Genomic DNA, 17,719 nt, shown 5'->3' with positions numbered 1-17,719 from the left:
TGCGCAGAGGCTGGAGGGATGGACGCCGATCCCGGCCGGGCAGCCGTCCTCACACGCGTGAATTTCATTTCCACAGTGTGAAAGGGTAAGAAGCTACTACACGATTCATGAAGCCAGGTTTATTTATTTTGTCCACGAAATGTTCCAGAACATTTATCAGGCAGTCGAGCCGCTCATTGATCCCCGTTATTCCCCTAATAATGTCCTCCTGCGACTAGGACCGCCTGTGTGAGGACCCTCCCACTGGATCCGTGTGGGCAGGAGGATGCGCCGCTGGGTCCAGCTTGGCTTGAGGATCGTCCGCTGCTTGTCGGCTTGGTGCTGGTTCTGGGGCCGGGGGACCGGCTGGCCCGAATGCTGCTGGTCCTGGCGGATGAGCCGGCGGACGGGCTGGTGCGGGAACCGGCAGTGGTGCAAGCTCAAATTCAAGAAGTGACGGCCACAGTGACAACAAACAGAGTCATATGTCCTGAAGGTAATACACAAACAGCAGCAGTAATACCTGTTTGGCTCTCATCTACTACACAGCCCACAAAGGAAGTCCTTGTATATGCCTCACTGGATTCTCAAAGTGATACGACCTTTGTCCTTAGTGAAGTTGCAGAATATCTAGACACCATTAGAGAACCAGTCAAGCTAGAGTTGTCCACTATGACATCAAAAACCACAGTTGTTCAGTCTCAAAGACTAAAAGAGCTACAAGTACATGGCTTCTACTTAAACAAAAGGATCAGTCTACCACCAACTTTAACACGGGAGTTTATTCCAGCCAATGAAGGTCACATTCCAACGAACGAGACAGCAAAAGCTTGGCCACATCTCCAACATCTCCAAGCAGAAATCGCTCCTTTGCAAGACTGTCTTGTAGGTTTGTTAATCGGATAGAACTGCTTGCAAGCACTACTCCCAAGAGAGATTGTGTCTGGCAAAGAGTACGAACCCTATGCTCAGCGCACAGATCTAGGCTGGAGCATAATTGGACAAAACAATCCATGCCCAGACTATGGAGACGTCATCGTATCGTTGTGAGGAAAGTTGTCCCAGATCTCAATCCCTTTGTTGATCTTCCGAGGGAAGTCCACTATGTAAATAGAACTAAGGTAAAGGATGTCACTCCTTCAGAGATCATCAAAGCTCTGGAGTTGGATTTTTCAGACAGGGCCAGTGATGACAATCGTGTGTCTCAAGATGACCTTAAGTTTCTCTCGTAACTCAAAGAAGGCATCAAACAGAATGAAAGTGGTCACTATGAAATGCCACTACCATTTTGTAATGAACGACCTAAGCTACCAGACAACAAGGTATGTGCAATGCTGATGAGAGTGCAACTGACACATTTTATTTTATACCCTCGTGTGTGTCTTCATATGACTTTTACTTTGTTTTATTGTGTAGTTCTACACGCCACCTTTAGAGGTCGCTGTGGGGGTTTGTGTAAAACGTGGTACCGAAGGAGTAAGTAAGTAAGTACGCTGTAAAATGGGTGGCAGTTGAGCACCGACTTTTTAACCAGAGCAAGGCGCTTACGTGCAACAAAAGAGAAGACAAGCCTAATTCCTTGTGGTAGCACACAGCTTACGAAGTATGGTTTTGTTTTGTATCTGAATTTTGTTTTCCGATACGTTTGCAGGCATTCGATACCCTAACTTGTCTTTATATTTCCTGCATGTTAATTATTATTTTGTCTGTGTTTTTCTTTAGTTTTCACGGTGTTATATAATAATAAATACATCAGGAAGAGGAAACCACTTGTGTCTGGACATGCTTCATGGGAATTATAGTCACTTCAAGGACACAAAAACTCTGAAATTCACGTGTGGTTTATAACTGACATGTTTTCTTTGGTAGAGCAACAAGTTGAGTGAAGAAACTGCTGTAAACTGATTGGTACATCTGTTGGCACAACATTTTGGTTCCAACAACTAGGACTCCATGCAAGAGTTTTTTTCATTTAAATAGTTTAAAAAAAAAGAGGACACACTCTTAAGTTTCAAAGTACAGAGTACAACAACAATAGTGTTACATTCTTGCTCAGTGTATTTGTATTTTCTGCCTTTGTCCATTGGCCAACTACAGTGATGATATGTAAATCTTGGAATCCAACACTTGTCTCTCGTTGGACCTCAAACTTCAAGTCAAGAAGGAAATCATTCTCAACATCCAACCACAGCAAGGCTCCATGCATTGTTGCAGTTGTCAACCACACTGACCAGTGTTTACCACTGCTGGTGTTCTCAAAGTAACTTTGCCGATTTTCATTTTTGTTTCCATTCTCCAGAATAGGAAGGAATAGAATACCAGGTGGTCTGGTATGCAGATCCATGATGTTGTGTCCTTGACGTTTGTTGGGTGACGACTCTTCAAATGAGATTCCCAGGTACCAGCTTAGGTTCACAGGCTCATGATGACTATCTGGGAAACCCTACTTCCATGACATCATAATTATCGCAAATTAGTATGTGACTGACGTCAGCATAAGGTACTGTTGCATACTGTTGAAATGTGCCTACGAAAAGGAAGAACCCACCATCTCTCTCTCACACACGCGCAAACACATGCACATGCACGCACACACTCACACAACTAGCATGCAATACTGTTAAGCTGAGAACTTTAACACTCGTTTTACATTTTTTATTTCCACACATTATTTGTTTGTCAATAATGAAGTTTGATGATGATATGTGTGAGGTGCTGCGCAGAAAAAGAATTGTCATTTTCTTTTCTTGAACGATGCCAATCAAAGTTCTGATCTAATCTCATTCATAAGGGCAGTGTCACCAGAATGCCAATCTTCGTGCAACAGCACCTCCTGCAGTCGCTAATCTAAACAGACAGAATGTGGTGTAACAGAGATGTAGTCATTCTCCCTCTCATATTGTTCATTGCCATATTTTACGAGTGATTATAAGGTTTGAGGACCAACTTTACAAGTTTTAAACTTTTTCAGTGTCCGTATTGTTATTTATTGTAGTTAGATTTATTGCTGTTGGGGAAAATGTCTGCACACATGCTGCAGTTGATGCAGGGAACTTTTAGGCTTTCAAACACCATCATCAGGCGAAAGATACATTTATGTGACGTGTATCTTATATGCTATTATTATAGCCAAACCCAGGTTAGTCTTCCATGAGTTGAGCAGATGGCACAGCTACAGATAAGCAAGTGCCTGCACCACAGAAACTTCTGAGGAGTTGCTTGGAGAAATGACCAGCCAGCTTGCACGCCTGATATAATCATCAGTCACCAAGGAGCAGCAGGTGACAATTCATTGAATGATGTCAATTTTCAATACTAACGACTCCAAACACCTGTCTGAGTGATTTCACCAGTGCCTGCGCCAGGCTGACAGATTTTTTGGACACATTGCCTTGGCTTGCTAATAATGCCACGGTGTGTGATTTCCCCAGGCTCATACCACCCTGTCTTGTCCTCCTCAGTCCATTTGGCCCCACATCCAAATGCATTCACTGAGTTCACACATGCCCAAATAGAACTATCTTTAAAGGGTAGAACCTCAGAATCAAGCTCCAAACAGGCTTGGTGTCAATATTACCACAGGTACCAACATCTGAGTTTCCTCTAGTTCTTTTTCCACATTGGCGAACAGGGGACTGGGAAGTAACAACCCCAACTGTAGAGCACTAGATGCAAAAATGTAAATGTGTTTATTGTATGAGGAGGAAACAAGAGAAGAACCTTGAGAATATGCAAGTACAAAGCAACTTCCTACAAGTTGAGTATTGAGGCAGAGATGGGGATGAAAAAAAAGCCCTGGATCCGTAGCTTGGCAGTGTGTTGGGTGTCACAAGGAAGACGTTGAACAATCTATCTGCAAAACATCAAAATATTCAGAAAAATCTTAGGTAGCAGTTGTCTAAAGTAAGCATCACAAGGAAACTTAGCCTGAAACGACCCGTGTCCTTATCTACCTCCACACCAAACAAAACACAAGCAAAGATCCAGAAGCTTTTTGGTTTCCAAAAGAGGTCAACAAGACAGCAGAGCCGCTGTCGTCCACTCCGTGGCCCCCAAGGCTGCTGATCATGGGAACACCGGCTCTGACTCAAACAGACATCTTTTAGGTCACTCACTGGTGTTTGTGCTTTTAATGTGTACATGGTTGCTATAAATTACATGAAATACATCATTTCAGGTCACGACATAAACCACCAGTCAGGGTGTGACTGCCAGCTGGTGACAGACGTCTTTCAGACTCACCTGAAGCGGCAGGTCACAGGAGGACAAGCCTCTCATATACTGGCACTGTAGCGCGTAGCTAGCATAGCCGTCGACAGGTGTCAGCCATCTTGTTAACCACAGAGCTTTTCCCCCAGCTGATGTCATCAAGAGCCTGTTGTTATTAATGGATCTCGTGCTCTGCAGCTTCATATGATGTCAGCAGAGGTAGGGAAAGCTCTTCGTAACACAATAAACAAGTCAGTCATTCAGGGGGAGCTCTCAGGTTACAGGCCGCAGGGCCTCAGGCAACGACAGACTGACCACCAGCAGTACACTCAAATACTGAGTTGAATAGTATTATGTACTCTTCAGAGGTGTATTCCTTCTTTAGTAGAATCCTTATACACAGATCAGGTACAGTTTAGATCACCAAAGATGAAGGACAATATCCCATCTAATATCCCACCCTTACTCTTCTGGATGAGTAAGGAAAGCTGAAATTGTGAATATTTGTAATCAACAATAACTGAACATTACTTTTGTACTTGCAACCTATTTTTCGAGCTAGTGCCTCACCAGCATGTGTACAGTAATGAAATAATACTACAAAAATCGCTGAAAATGTGAATTTTGGTACTATAAGATTAATTATGAATCATTGGCTAAAACAAATGTAAACAATCAGTGTTGTGTCACACTCCCTTTAAAATACAGGGACTCCTGCACCTCATGTTTTGCTAAATAGGTTTTGATGGTGGTGCAGTGGTCAGCACTGTCGCCTCACATCAAGAAGGTTCCAGGTTCCAGTCCCGGCTCCATCACAGGGTCTTTCTGTGTGAGTCTCCATGTTCTCCCTGTTCCTGCTGGGTTCTCTCTGGTACTCCAGCTTCCTCCACAGTCCAAAGACATCAAGAGGGGACCAGGTTAATCCAGACTCTAAATTGACCGTAGGTGTGACTGTGAGAGCCAATGGTTGTCTGTCTCTATGTGTTGGCCCTGCCATGGACTGGTGACCCGTCCAGGGTGAACCCCACCTCTCGCCAAAGGGCTGCTGGGATAGGCTCCACCCCCGCAACAGGATAAATGGAAGAAAATGGATGGATGGATATATGCACGAGCAGGTGGTGCAGTGGTCAGCACTGGTGCCTCACAGCAAGAAGGTTCCAGATTCAATTCCCGGCTCAGGCACGACAAGACATGCAACTGGGGACTAGGCTAATTGGATACTCTAAATTGACTGTAGGTATGACTGTGAGGTCATGGTTGTTTGTCTGTATATAGCAATTATTGCATGTGCAATACATTTTTGAAAGAGCAACTCCTTTAGAGAGGCTCCCATACATGTCAGACTTTAAACAAACAACATTACCGTATGTTTGACACAGACATTTGTATCAATACAGCAAAGAACATTTCAGCAATTTCATCTACGTCTGCCAAAATGAATTCATCTTCATGAGCCTTAATAACAAGGCAGTGATTGTCGTATACATCGTCCTTACCTGCTCAGGACCGATGATGAACATTTTGCATTTTAAACCAAGATGGCGGCAGCGCTGCCACACCGCCATCTAGTGGTGATTGTCAAAAGTGTGTCGAGGTTTCCACTCCCGTCTTGCCTGTAGGGTGCAGCAGTGCGATTTTCCTGCGTCTGGTCAACCAGAAGCCGAACGAAGAAGTGGAGGAGGCGGAAGGTTTCAGTAGTAGCCGGCATCCGCAGCCAAAGAGTTTACCTTGTCTTTGATTGGGAAGTTTACGGAACTTGTGCAATAAAATCACATTTTCGCTCCGTCATACAGGAAATATGTATTTGTGACGTGTGATAGACTGAGTGATGCTGTGAGAGCTGTACTAGCCCAGGATCCGCCTCGCCGCTGCCGGCCGGGATCACGTAACGGCTCACTAACGGAATTATTGACAGGAGGTAACGTGGAAAGAGCGAGAGAGCCGCGCGAGCTGTCGAGGAGAACTAGCGGAGAGGTCCCTGTTTCCCGCTCACACTGTCCCGACAGACGTGATGGAGGGTCGGGCGGGGAGGCTCGCCTGCTGCGTATAGCTGGATGGAGGGACTCGTTCCGTGGTAGTTGGAGCTGAGTCAGACTCGACCGTCTCTGGGACCCATCATGCACCAGCAGGCTCCCTGATGCCGCCTTTGTTCGCCGATGTTATCTGTCAATGCCGGTCCAACGAGACTCCAGGGGCTGGCCCGGGGGGCGGAGGGGGGCAGGCTAGACCCCCCTCCTCGGCATCATCATGTAAAGGGCATCCCGGAGCCTGTCACCAGGATCCGGACACGTTCCGGTCAGCTCATCCGAGTGACATTTGTGGCGAGCAGGAGCACCGACTTAAAGTGTTGTTCCAGGTCTTGGATGTGAACGGCGACGGGGGCATTTGTGTCAACGACCTGACTATTGGCCTGAAGAAGCTGGGGGTGCATCGCACGGAGCACGAGCTCAAGGTGAGTGGAGCTCGTACTGGACGCTTCTCACCTCCAAAACTTCTCTGGTGGTTTGTGTCAGCAGGATCAGCCAGTGCTGTGTTAGTGGACGGGCGGAGCCTGGGTCAAGGAAGAACCCACTGAATTTAGAGCCATGTAGCCATAGCGCCACCAAGTGGCAACAAAACAATGTAGAATTCGGACTTTAAACATACTTTGTCATTCAGTTTACTCAAATTTCGTTGGAAAGGCTTAGCACAAAAATTTTGCTGAGGAATACATGGTGATATATACAAGTACAAACAGCAGACAACAGTGACCCCAGAAATATGAACAGTTAAAGTTATTGAAAGTGCAATGTGACATGAGGTGCAATACAGTAAAAAGAAATAATCAAATAAGGTGCAGAATGCTTATTCCTTATTATTATCCCTCAGGCCATCAGGCTGGTGGCACCGAATGCTGTGAACCTCTTCAGAGGCCAGCAGCAAGAAAAGACAATGGTGGGGGTGAAATGAGTCTGGTAATGTTCCTGGCACAGGACAGGCAGCGTAGAGGTGCGATGTCCTGGATGGAGGGGAGAGGGGTTCCGATGATTGTCTCTGCTGTCCTCACCACTCTCCCCACATTCTTCCAGTTGGTGGCACTGCAGCCTCCACACCACACACAGTTCCAGCTGGTCAAGTTGCACTCTGTGGTGCTCCGGTAGAATGTGGTGAGGGTGGGCGGGGCAGATGGGCTCTCCTCATTCTGTGCAGGAAGTGCAGGCGCTGTTGTGCCCTCTGGACCTGCAACGTGATGTTCTCAGACCAAGTGAGGTAATCTGTGATAAGCACCCCTAGAAACCTTTCAACGACACTGCCGTCTTCACAGTGGGACATACACTCCTGTTCAAAATCTTAAACCAGTTAAAAAATTGCATGAATTTGCATTTTGCACTGTTGGATCTTAGGAAGGTTCTAAGTAGAGCTTCAAAATGCAAAAAGAAGAAATGGGAACAAGAGACCAAAAGTTGTGAGCAGGCAATTTATTGAAAACAGCAATTTAACTGAAATAGGCTGTTGATCAGCTGATCAAAAGTTTGAGACCACAGCTTTTAAAAGCCCAAAACTGGATTCCATGTCATTTCCTGTCAAGTAAACACACTAAAGATCTCTTCATGGCAAAGGCAAAAAAGCTCACTGTCTTTGAATGTGGTGGGATTGTTGAGCTGCATAAACAAGGCCTCTCACAACGTGCCATCGCTGCTGAGGTTGGACACAGTAAGACTGTCACTTTGCTTTTCTTAAAAGATCCTGAGGGTTATGGAACAAAAAAATGATAAATAATAATAACCATCAGATGGCATCTGCGAAGGAAGGGCTTCAAGAACAAAAAAACGTCTTCAAAGGCCACGTCTCCTTCAGCGCCACAAAATTGCCCGTTTGGACTTTGCAAAGGAGCCAAACATGGGACATTCAAAGATGGAAGAAAGTTTTATTCTCTAACGAGAAAAATTTTAACCCTGATGGTCCTGATGGCTTCCAGCGTTATGACAAGGAGATGCCGCCTGAGATGTTTTCTACGTGGTGTAGTGAGGGGGCGCCATCATGATCTGGGGGGCTTTTTCCTTCAGTGGAACAATGGAGCTCCAGGTTGTGCAGGGGCGTCAAACAGCCGCTGGCGATGTGGAGATGTTGCAGTGGGCGGGTTTTTTCCAGGAGAATAGCATCACTCTTTTGGACCATCCTGCGTGTTCCCCTGATCAGAATCCAATTCAGAACATTTGGGGATGGATGGCAAAGGAAGTTTTCGAAAATGGACTTCAGTTCCAGACAGTGGATGCCCCTGGGGAAGCCATCTTCACCACTTGGAGCAACATTCCCACTAGCCTTTTGGAAACAAATTTGTGAAGTGGACAACAATAATGGTGGAGCTACTAATTACTGAGTCAGTTTTTGACACTTTACTTTCTATTTTAGGAGGTTTTCGGGTTCTTTTGAGCTGTGGTCTCAAACTTTTGATCAGCTGATCAACAGCCTATTTCAGTTAAATTGCTGTTTTCAATAAATTGCCTGCTCAAAACTTTTGGTCTCTTGTTCCCATTTCTTCTTTTTGCATTTTGAAGCTCTACTTAGAACCTTCCTAAGATCCAACAGTGCAAAATGCAAATTCATGCAATTTTTTAACTGGTCTTAAGATTTGGATCAGAAGTGTATTTTGGGTGTGAGGGTCCCCTTATTGCTTCTTGTAGCTTCAATAATGACCTAGAGGGTGGTGCTAGCGAGAGCGTATCAACACCTCTGCTGTCATCTGCTGTGCGCCTTCAAAAAGTTACCAAAGGCTCCTTTGATATTCAAAATATGATAGTTCTACCTCCCCAAAAAGTGCATTTACCTTTCAAATACTAATCAATAGTTGTCTTTAGCATTCAAAGATGTCTTTCTTTCTGTCCTGCATTACTTCCATGTGGAGCCAGAATGCAGAAAAAGCCAGCAGTGAATATTTAGCTTGAAGCTAATGGATTGACAGCTAACAACAGCAAAGCTGTTCAAGAATGTCTGTTCATAAATTGTGGCGTGCATCATGCGGTGTGATCCTTGTCTTCGTTATCCAGCCGTATGCTCAGTAATCTAAGAGTTGATTTGAGCTGAAAACAAACAAACGAGGTCTCCTCTGGTTTGGTGCTGCCGTGAACTAGCATGGTGAATGACAAGCTAGCACATTCAGTTGAACTTATTTGCTTGGGCTCATTCATGTTGCACTGCACTGGAAGTGTTCTAATTTAGCTTGAGGTTTGTTAGCTGTCAGTCTCCATTAGCTTTAAGTTAAATATACGTGGCTGGCTCTTTCAGCATTTTGGACTCACAAGGGCAGAAAAGGAATGTCTTCTGAGCTCAAGAAACTTTTTTGTGAGTACCTGCCAGCTGAAATATCCTGTTAGGGTGACAAGTGGCCATGTCAGAAAGAAGCGGGCGAACACCTGCTCACGCTCTGCTCTCAGGAACTCAGTGAGCCACTGTTGCCTTTGACCTGCTTTACAGCAGATTTCAGTTCTTCTGTGACAGTTTTGATATTACGTGTAATTGCTGGGATTACACTCAATCTGAGATAAGAAAGCTCGGGGGGGTTCCTGGTATTGAGCAAGTCCAGGTCATCTCGGGCCTGAAGACAGACCCCCTGAAGATGAAGGCATCTGTTATCTTGTTAATTTTAGCTGCCTGTGTTAAGAGTAAATCGTTGATGCTGAATTGTTCGGTGACCAAACTTAAGTTGTGTGAAGTTTTCCTGTTGCTGTCAGCCTTTTTGCCCATGTGGAAAGTGAGTGATGTGCTTTTGAGGTTTTGATCCACAGTTTCCTGAAATACTCATTTAAAACGTTGCAGTGGTTCTAAAGGGTCAGTCAGGTCGTCATGGTCGCCTGCCGGATGCAGGTGATGATCCAGCAATGAATCAGGAGGAGGGGAGGAGGGAGTCATCACTACTCAGCTGATTTCCTGCTGCAAGTGAGTGAGGTGCAACTGAGGGGAAACCCTGTTCTAGCCCCTCCTCCTGCTCTCAGTACAATCAAAGACATGATAAATTACACGCTGCTATCCTGTCCCCCATTGGTGGAGGGGCTGGCTCCACAGCTCGTCAGGCTGACCTGTCAGTATGAACTGCAGTGATTGGCTGGGCTTGGCTGCAGTGATGATGATGATGCAGGTTTCTTGAGGCTCTCTCTGCTGCATTTCTGTTGCTGTTGATACTGAAACTGGTGAGTCCCAGCGTTCTGCTTATCAGAGCCTTCTCAACACGAGCTGTGCAGCGTGAAAATCTGCACTTGATCATTACAAAATGTCTTAATAAGAAGTAGAGGTTTGATGGGAAGTGTTAGCTAGCAGAATTTTCTGTCTGGTGCATTTAATGCCAGTGGTCCTGAGCCTGGATGAGATTCTAATGAGACTCTGAGCTGGAGCCAGAAAGTGGAGGAGTCCCCTCTGCAGTCCTGCGTGTCCTCAGCTGACCTCTCTGTTCTGGCTCTGCTAGCTCCTCTCTTTGCCTCAGCCGAGACACGGTGAGTGGCGTCTTTGTGTAGGAGCAGAGCGCCGTCGGCACGTTTGTTTCGCACATCCACACTGACGCTAAGGGACATGCTGAGCATCCTGTGCCAGTGGATGTTTGGCAGGACACACTGTCAACCTGCTGAGACCCAGTTGCCAGGGGAGACTGGGGCTACTGGGAGCAGCAGAGAACAGACTGGAGCAGAAACCCCCAGCAGTAGTGTCCCTCCTAAGAAGACCACTGTATTAATCATGGTTGCACCGCCAATGGATTTTCAACAGGTAGGATACAATAGAGCCGTCCGATGCTGGACTTCTGTTGCTGATACAGATATTAGATGATAGCAATATCAGATGATGTCATTTGATCAGATTTGGATTGATGGAAGATGCTGTGGTGCATTGCTGGTGGTTATCCACCACTGAGCCTTCCACCACGGTACCACAGGGGCTCCTTGGATGTTCAGCTGCTTGACACTTTGTTACATTTGGAGTACTTAAAAGTAACTGCTCCAGTGGCAGCTGGTCAGACTGTGGTTGTACTGAGCTGCTTCCAGGTGTGAAGGTGATCAGAGCACTCGAAGGTAGCATCGCTGAGTAAATACAGCTATCAAAAAGAGCTTCATTCATGTTTGATATTGCTTGTAGAGCCCCTCCAGAGGGCAGGGAGTGCCCTGGAGTGTCTACCATACCCTGATGTGTGTGAAGGTGTAAAGTGGTAAAAGTGAGTCAACAGAGCCCAGGTGGCAGGTGACTGCATCATGGTGACTGCTGAGCCTCAGCCTGCAGTACTAGAATGTGAGCCATCATGTCACTGATTGCTCTCTGGTGTCTGCAGCCACTCCAGATGCTTGGAAGATACTCTCAAGTGATTCTCCTGTCTCCTCTCACCTCACAGAAAATAGTAAAAGCAGGAGACAAAGATCTAGACGGACAGTTGGACTTCGAAGAGTTTGTTCATTATCTCAGAGACCACGAGAAGAAATTGCGGCTGGTCTTCAAAAGTCTGGACAAGAAGAACGACGGTGAGGAATCTGATGTTAAAAGGGTGAAGCATAATGACACTGATCATTTAGTAAAGTGACATTCTGCTTCATCAATAACTCTGAGAAAATAGAATATTTCTCATTTTTGTCCTCTATGGTCAAAGAATTGACAAAGCGGTTCTCCTCCTGTGGCTACTAAACTGACCCTGCTTTGTGGTGCAGGTCAGATCGACTGCCAAGAAATCATGCAGTCTCTGCGTGACCTGGGAGTGACCATCTCTGAGGAACAGGCTGAGAAGATCCTCAAAAGGTGAGAGGAACATTTTAAGATGTGTCCAACAGAGACAAACCCAGAGTCATCCATCTTGTTATTGGAGGTACCAGTTTCACTCAGTCAGCTGTGGCACAGTATCCTGTCGGTTGTGTGGGTGTACTGAGCCTCCTTAATCATGCATCAGCAAGGTAGCGTTACACTAGCTAGTGATCGCGCAGTTATTTCACAGAACGTCGTGATATATTGCAAATAAACGTGAATTGAATGTCTTGTCAGTCTGATTCAGAAGTGTCTTTTTTTAACAACAGTGATAACATCCCCACAATCCAACACCACATCATGACATCATCAGACGAGAGGCACATCTGAATTGTCCATTTTGCTTTGGAAGGGTCTTACCTGAGTGGTGTGGCCTGGAAGTTCAGTGCCTCTTTTATTACCGTCTATGGGAACGGAATCACTGGACCTTCCTTTCTGAAAGAGATGGAGATCACAGTGTCCCTCGCTTCCCTGATACGGCATTAAAAGTGATACACCACACGGCCAGTCACCAAGGACTAGCTCAGCAGATCATCGTGTGTCACTCTGCGTCCAGGCTGTGCTCAGCTTGTTATAAAACAGAATTAACAAATACAATGGATGCATTATTGAGATCATGCCTTGTAGTTCGTTGTGTGGGTTAAGAGAAATCCATGCCTTGTGATTGGAAGAGGAATTAAACTAAAACCAGAAACCGACTTGTTTTTCACATCAATCTGAGAAATGTGTCAGTGTCTTATAGAGAGCTCCTGTCCTCCAAAGGCTTCAGCATCAGTTTGCTGCATGCATGAAACATTAACAGTGACTGAGAGGAGCTGGTCTAATCTGTAAAGAGGACAGCAGAGTGTGCACGCTCCACCAAGGACACTACATGGATACACAACACGGAAAAGTACAATCGGACCCACCTCCCCTCCAAACATGAATGACTTCTTCATTCTAGCGTCACTGATCTTTACACCACATTTAAATCAAAATGCATACATTTGTTTTTTGAGATATCCAACAAGACGCTTGTCAGTGATCACATGACCTCCCTGGTAACTTTAACAATCATCAGTGCAACACACATGAAGTAGAGCAATCATCAGGAATGGAGGGATGGTGACATCCCTCCTGTGTCTGACCTTTAAATCATCATTGAGGTTACGCTGCTGTCTGTGCTTCACGTGATCAGTGTTTGTCTCTATGAGGTTTGTTTTCATGGTTCGATCCTCATCTGCTCCCTCTAACCTCCTGTCTGTCCATCTGTTCTTCTCTCTGGCTGGTCTCAGAATAAGGAGGGGGCATATCTGGGCCCCTATCCTATAGTAAGTATAAGAGTGTTGCACAGGAGACCTGCATGTGGTAAAATCCAACTATCCTGCTACGACAGAACGCACAAGAGCAAATGTCTCCATCACTGAGAAGTAAGAGTGCATGTGAGCAGACAGCGTCTGATCTCTGCTGTCCGACTCATGTGTGTCCACTGTGTCACCCAGCATGGACAAAAATGGAACCATGACGATTGACTGGAATGAATGGCGGGATTACCACCTCCTTCATCCTGCAGACAACATTCCTGAGATCATCCTCTACTGGAAACACTCCACGGTACTCTCTGTCTCTCTCCCTCTCTCTCTCTCTTTGTCTGTGTCTCTCACACTTTTATTTTCTTCATATTTATTTCCCTAAAGTTCAGGGAGAAATTATGACAATTTGACATGCTATCAGAAGCGTGTTTTTAACCTGATCATGTGTAAAATGGCAGATGTTTGGTCCTATGAGACTTGTAAGCAGCCTCAGACGTGGTGAGTGTCCTGATGAGAGCAGCTGTGCTGTATACAGCATTTGTTGAGTGGAATATTACTATGTCAACTCCTTTTTAACATTTCCCTGGTTGTACTTTTGGATTTTCTCGACTCCTACTCCGGCTCCTGCCTATGCAAGTCTGTGCAAGTGTATAAAAATTCACTTGCCTTGAATTTGCAGAGCAACTGCAGTGCTTATTCAAAAACTGCACCGAGGGTGAAACCAGATCACATCAGGATCAACCCACAGAGAAATCCGCTAGATCGTCTACGCAGGTTTGACTCAGCATGTTGCCGGACTGAGACTCTGTGCTTGCTCTCAAGATCTTCGATGTCGGGGAGAGTTTGATGGTGCCAGATGAGTTCACAGCTGAGGAGAAGAAAACAGGCATGTGGTGGCGACACCTTGTGGCCGGTGGAGGGGCTGGTGCAGTGTCTCGCACCTGCACAGCACCACTGGACAGACTCAAAGTGCTCATGCAGGTAACACAAAGCTGATGAATGACGGAGAGGGATGTCGACCTTTGTACCAGTGTACCATGAACCAGTCTGCCATCCAGTCCCCCATCAAGCTGGCTTGCGCTCCCTGTCTCCCCTTCCATGAACCAGTCTACCATCCAGTCCCCCATCAAGCTGGCTTGCTCTCCCTGCCTCCCCTTCCATGAACCAGTCTACCATCCAGTCCCCCATCAAGCTGGCTTGCTCTCCCTGCCTCCCCTTCCATGACCCAGTCTGCCATCCAGTCCCCCATCAAGCTGGCTTGCTCTCCCTGTCTCCCCTTCCATGAACCAGTCTGCCATCCAGTCCCCCATCAAGCTGGCTTGCTCTCCCTGCCTCCCCTTCCATGAACCAGTCTACCATCCAGTCCCCCATCAAGCTGGCTTGCTCTCCCTGCCTCCCCTTCCATGAACCAGTCTACCATCCAGTCCCCCATCAAGCTGGCTTGCTCTCCCTGCCTCCCCTTCCATGAACCAGTCTACCATCCAGTCCCCCATCAAGCTGGCTTGCTCTCCCTGCCTCCCCTTCCAGAAGCTTCCTTCTTCAACTGTTATTAACATTTCCGTGTTTCTCACATTTTGTATTGTAAACTGTTTTCTTGTCTGTAACAACATCTACTGCACGTCTGTCCCTCCTGGTGAGGGATCCCTCCTCTGTTGTTCACTCTGAGGTTTCTCAGATTTTTCCCTGTTAAAAGGGTTTTCTATGGAGTTTCTCCTCAGTCGATGTGAGGCTCTGAGGGCAGAGGATGTTGTTATGATGCCATGTGAAGCCCTTTGAGACAAACTGGTGGTGAAAACGGGCTCTACAAATAAAATTGCCTTGCCTTGGACATGCAGACTGATGTTTGTGTCCCTGCCTGCTCAGGTTCATGCCTCTAAGAGCAACAGCATGCGTATGGCTGGAGGCTTTGTCCAGATGATCCGAGAAGGTGGCATGAGGTCGCTGTGGCGAGGAAACGGCATCAATGTCATCAAAATTGCCCCTGAGTCTGCTATCAAATTCATGTCCTACGAACAGGTATGCAGGCTCACACGCGCCTCACGTTACCATCTGGGTTTGTTCTGGTGGTCACCAAGGATGTCTCGTCTTTCAGATTAAACGAATCATAGGAAGCAACCAGGAGACACTGGGCATCACAGAGAGACTGGTGGCAGGCTCACTGGCAGGAGTCATCGCTCAGAGCAGCATCTACCCCATGGAGGTGAGACCCCAGTGGACTGATGCTGGCATCCAAATTCACGTCATATTTCACTTGGTGCCACGAGTCCAGCAATTCAGACCTGAACTGTCTGCTGCTCCCTGCAGTGGGAGGAAAGTGGCGGAGCTTGGCCTCAGCCTGTCAATCGATATTAATGCTTTACAATCAATTATAATGGTATTATATCAGGAACAGTCAGTTATATTGTAACATGAAGAACATTTTATGCCCCTGATGATGATGATAATGTAAGAATGTAATAGCATTTAAACACAATTAGTGTTAAGATATGTATTAGACTGGTGACCTGTCCAGGGTGAACCCCACCTCTCGCCCGTAGCCGCTGGGATAGGCTCCACCCCCTCACGACCCTTAGCAGGAATAAGCAGAAGACAATGGATGGATGGATGGATATTTATTAGCTTTTTATATATAATTAAATATCTAATATATACCTTTATATGTATAAAATATGTAAACTTGGATTACAGAGTTCAGTGATGTAGTCGTAATGTTCACTTCCTGCGGTGGCTGTTATGAGTATTTAAAATCAGAATGCTCACGCTGTGTTCACACTCATTGTTCTCATGTCTGAGAGGTTTTTGGTGGAGGTTACTGTGATCATGACCTCCTGTCCTATCAGGTCCTGAAGACGCGGTTGGCTCTGGGGAAGACAGGCCAGTACTGGGGAATAATGGATTGCGCAAAGCATATCCTCCAGAAGGAGGGAGTGGCTGCTTTCTATAAGGGCTACATCCCTAACATGCTGGGCATCATCCCCTATGCCGGTATCGACCTGGCTGTCTATGAGGTCTGTGTCTGCCTTGGTGCTTCTTCAGCCTGTGGGCTGTTTGGTGTTTCTTGACATCTTGGACTCTGTCTGTCCTCCATCAGACACTGAAGAATTCCTGGCTGCAGCGCTTTGCCACCGACAGCGCTGATCCAGGAGTGTTTGTGCTCCTGGCCTGTGGCACCACTTCCAGCACATGTGGACAGCTGGCCAGCTACCCGCTTGCCCTGGTCCGGACGCGGATGCAGGCACAAGGTCAGTCACTGCTGCAGGAGGGGCTGTGGGACTAGCAGCCGCAGCAGAGTGGAGCTGGTGTAGTGTGAGGCCTGGGAGGTCAAAGCAGCAGACACTCCAGCAGCAAGAGACACTTAACCATAGCAAGAAGGAAACGGCTTTCTAGAATGTTACCAGCACAACCCCCAGGGTGCTCCATCCCAGGCTCATAGCCTAAGAGAGGATGGAAGATGCTGCAGGTGAGATGCAGACAGCCAATCACAGTAAAGCTACTCATGTTGTTCAGCTGCATCATGGATGTGTGACAGGTTGGAGTCAGGAAGTGAGAGCAGACAAGTCAGCTCACCGTGGTGGTTCTTGTTGGTTTTTTTGTTTCTTAATAATGTTAAATGGAACATTTTTCTGATGAACTTCAGTCCCTCCAGAAAATTGCAACTCTGCGATCACATAATTCAACGCATAATCAGCCAAAGTCCCCACATTTATGCGGGTGTCACATATTTTCGAAGACGCTGCACTTTCACCGCATGAATTGCAGATTTCCACACAAAATGTACAAAATATGCGAGGCTTGCAGTATTTCCTAATCCCTGCATTTTCGTTGCAAAAAAAGTCACGCGTATCTTCGCAGAAATTTGAAAAATGTTGCATGCACTTCATACAAGGAGCCATTTCCTCCTGTTGCCCTCGGAACATTGTGAAGTGACCTCATCAGAAAGCTGCAAACACCGTGAAGAAGACATGATGACGTCTGCAAGTCCATGTCATTTGCCAACTAAAATGATTTACTCCCAGCACTTCCTGTGACGTCGTATACTTGCTTATCATAGGCAGTCATTAGAAATGACTCTCTACGTGAAAGTCGTAGCCTGGTGAGAACAGAGTGTTGGGGATTGACTATTTTTCTTTCGTATTCAACAAACCACAGTTTTTGCAAGTTCCCACAATTTCATCACATCAAATTGCAAAAATATCTCGCATATTCCGTCGCATTTATTTTCAAGAAAACGTGACGCATAATCAAGGATTGTTGGCCGCAAGGATCACAAAAAACTCTGCATTTTTCTGGAGGGACTGGATCTTCATAAAGATCGTTAATGTAAATGATCAACATCAATGATCAGTATCACCTGAAAGGCCTCCTCACCTGATCAGGGAGGATTTCTGGTTGTTTCTTCATCCCATTCTCATTAACGCCATTTCTCTAGAACACCTTGGCACAAATGACCACTGGGTCTTTTGAGGTCAAATGTCAAAGTCACTGTG

At 46.2% G+C, this 17,719-nt stretch overlaps 1 protein-coding gene across 4 annotated transcripts in view; it reads left to right on the top strand.

The window, feature by feature from the left end:
• Positions 1-5,847: 5,847 nt before the first annotated feature.
• The window catches only part of slc25a25b (solute carrier family 25 member 25b), a 16,037-nt gene continuing 4,165 nt past the window's right edge, over positions 5,848-17,719 (top strand). Inside the window, exons 1-10 of one of the 4 annotated variants that reach the window (XM_086187582.1) lie at positions 5,848-6,640; positions 11,540-11,666; positions 11,850-11,937; positions 13,215-13,250; positions 13,422-13,533; positions 14,055-14,213; positions 15,096-15,248; positions 15,325-15,432; positions 16,073-16,240; positions 16,324-16,474. In XM_086187582.1, coding sequence (XP_086043708.1) covers positions 6,326-6,640; positions 11,540-11,666; positions 11,850-11,937; positions 13,215-13,250; positions 13,422-13,533; positions 14,055-14,213; positions 15,096-15,248; positions 15,325-15,432; positions 16,073-16,240; positions 16,324-16,474 — 1,417 coding nt within the window. In that variant the 5' untranslated portion in view covers positions 5,848-6,325. Of the gene's footprint in view, positions 6,641-10,317; positions 10,924-11,539; positions 11,667-11,849; positions 11,938-13,214; positions 13,251-13,421; positions 13,534-14,054; positions 14,214-15,095; positions 15,249-15,324; positions 15,433-16,072; positions 16,241-16,323; positions 16,475-17,719 lie in introns of those variants that run through there. The other 3 variants (XM_086187584.1, XM_086187583.1, XM_086187585.1) reach the window with 3 other exon arrangements.

Source organism: Aulostomus chinensis, chromosome 19, assembly GCF_037954235.1.
Source record: "Aulostomus chinensis isolate RoL2024-O1b breed Wild chromosome 19, RoL_Achi_v1.0, whole genome shotgun sequence".
NCBI classification, from domain to species: Eukaryota; Metazoa; Chordata; class Actinopteri; order Syngnathiformes; family Aulostomidae; genus Aulostomus; species Aulostomus chinensis.
This window is presented reverse-complemented; position numbering and strand designations above follow the sequence as displayed.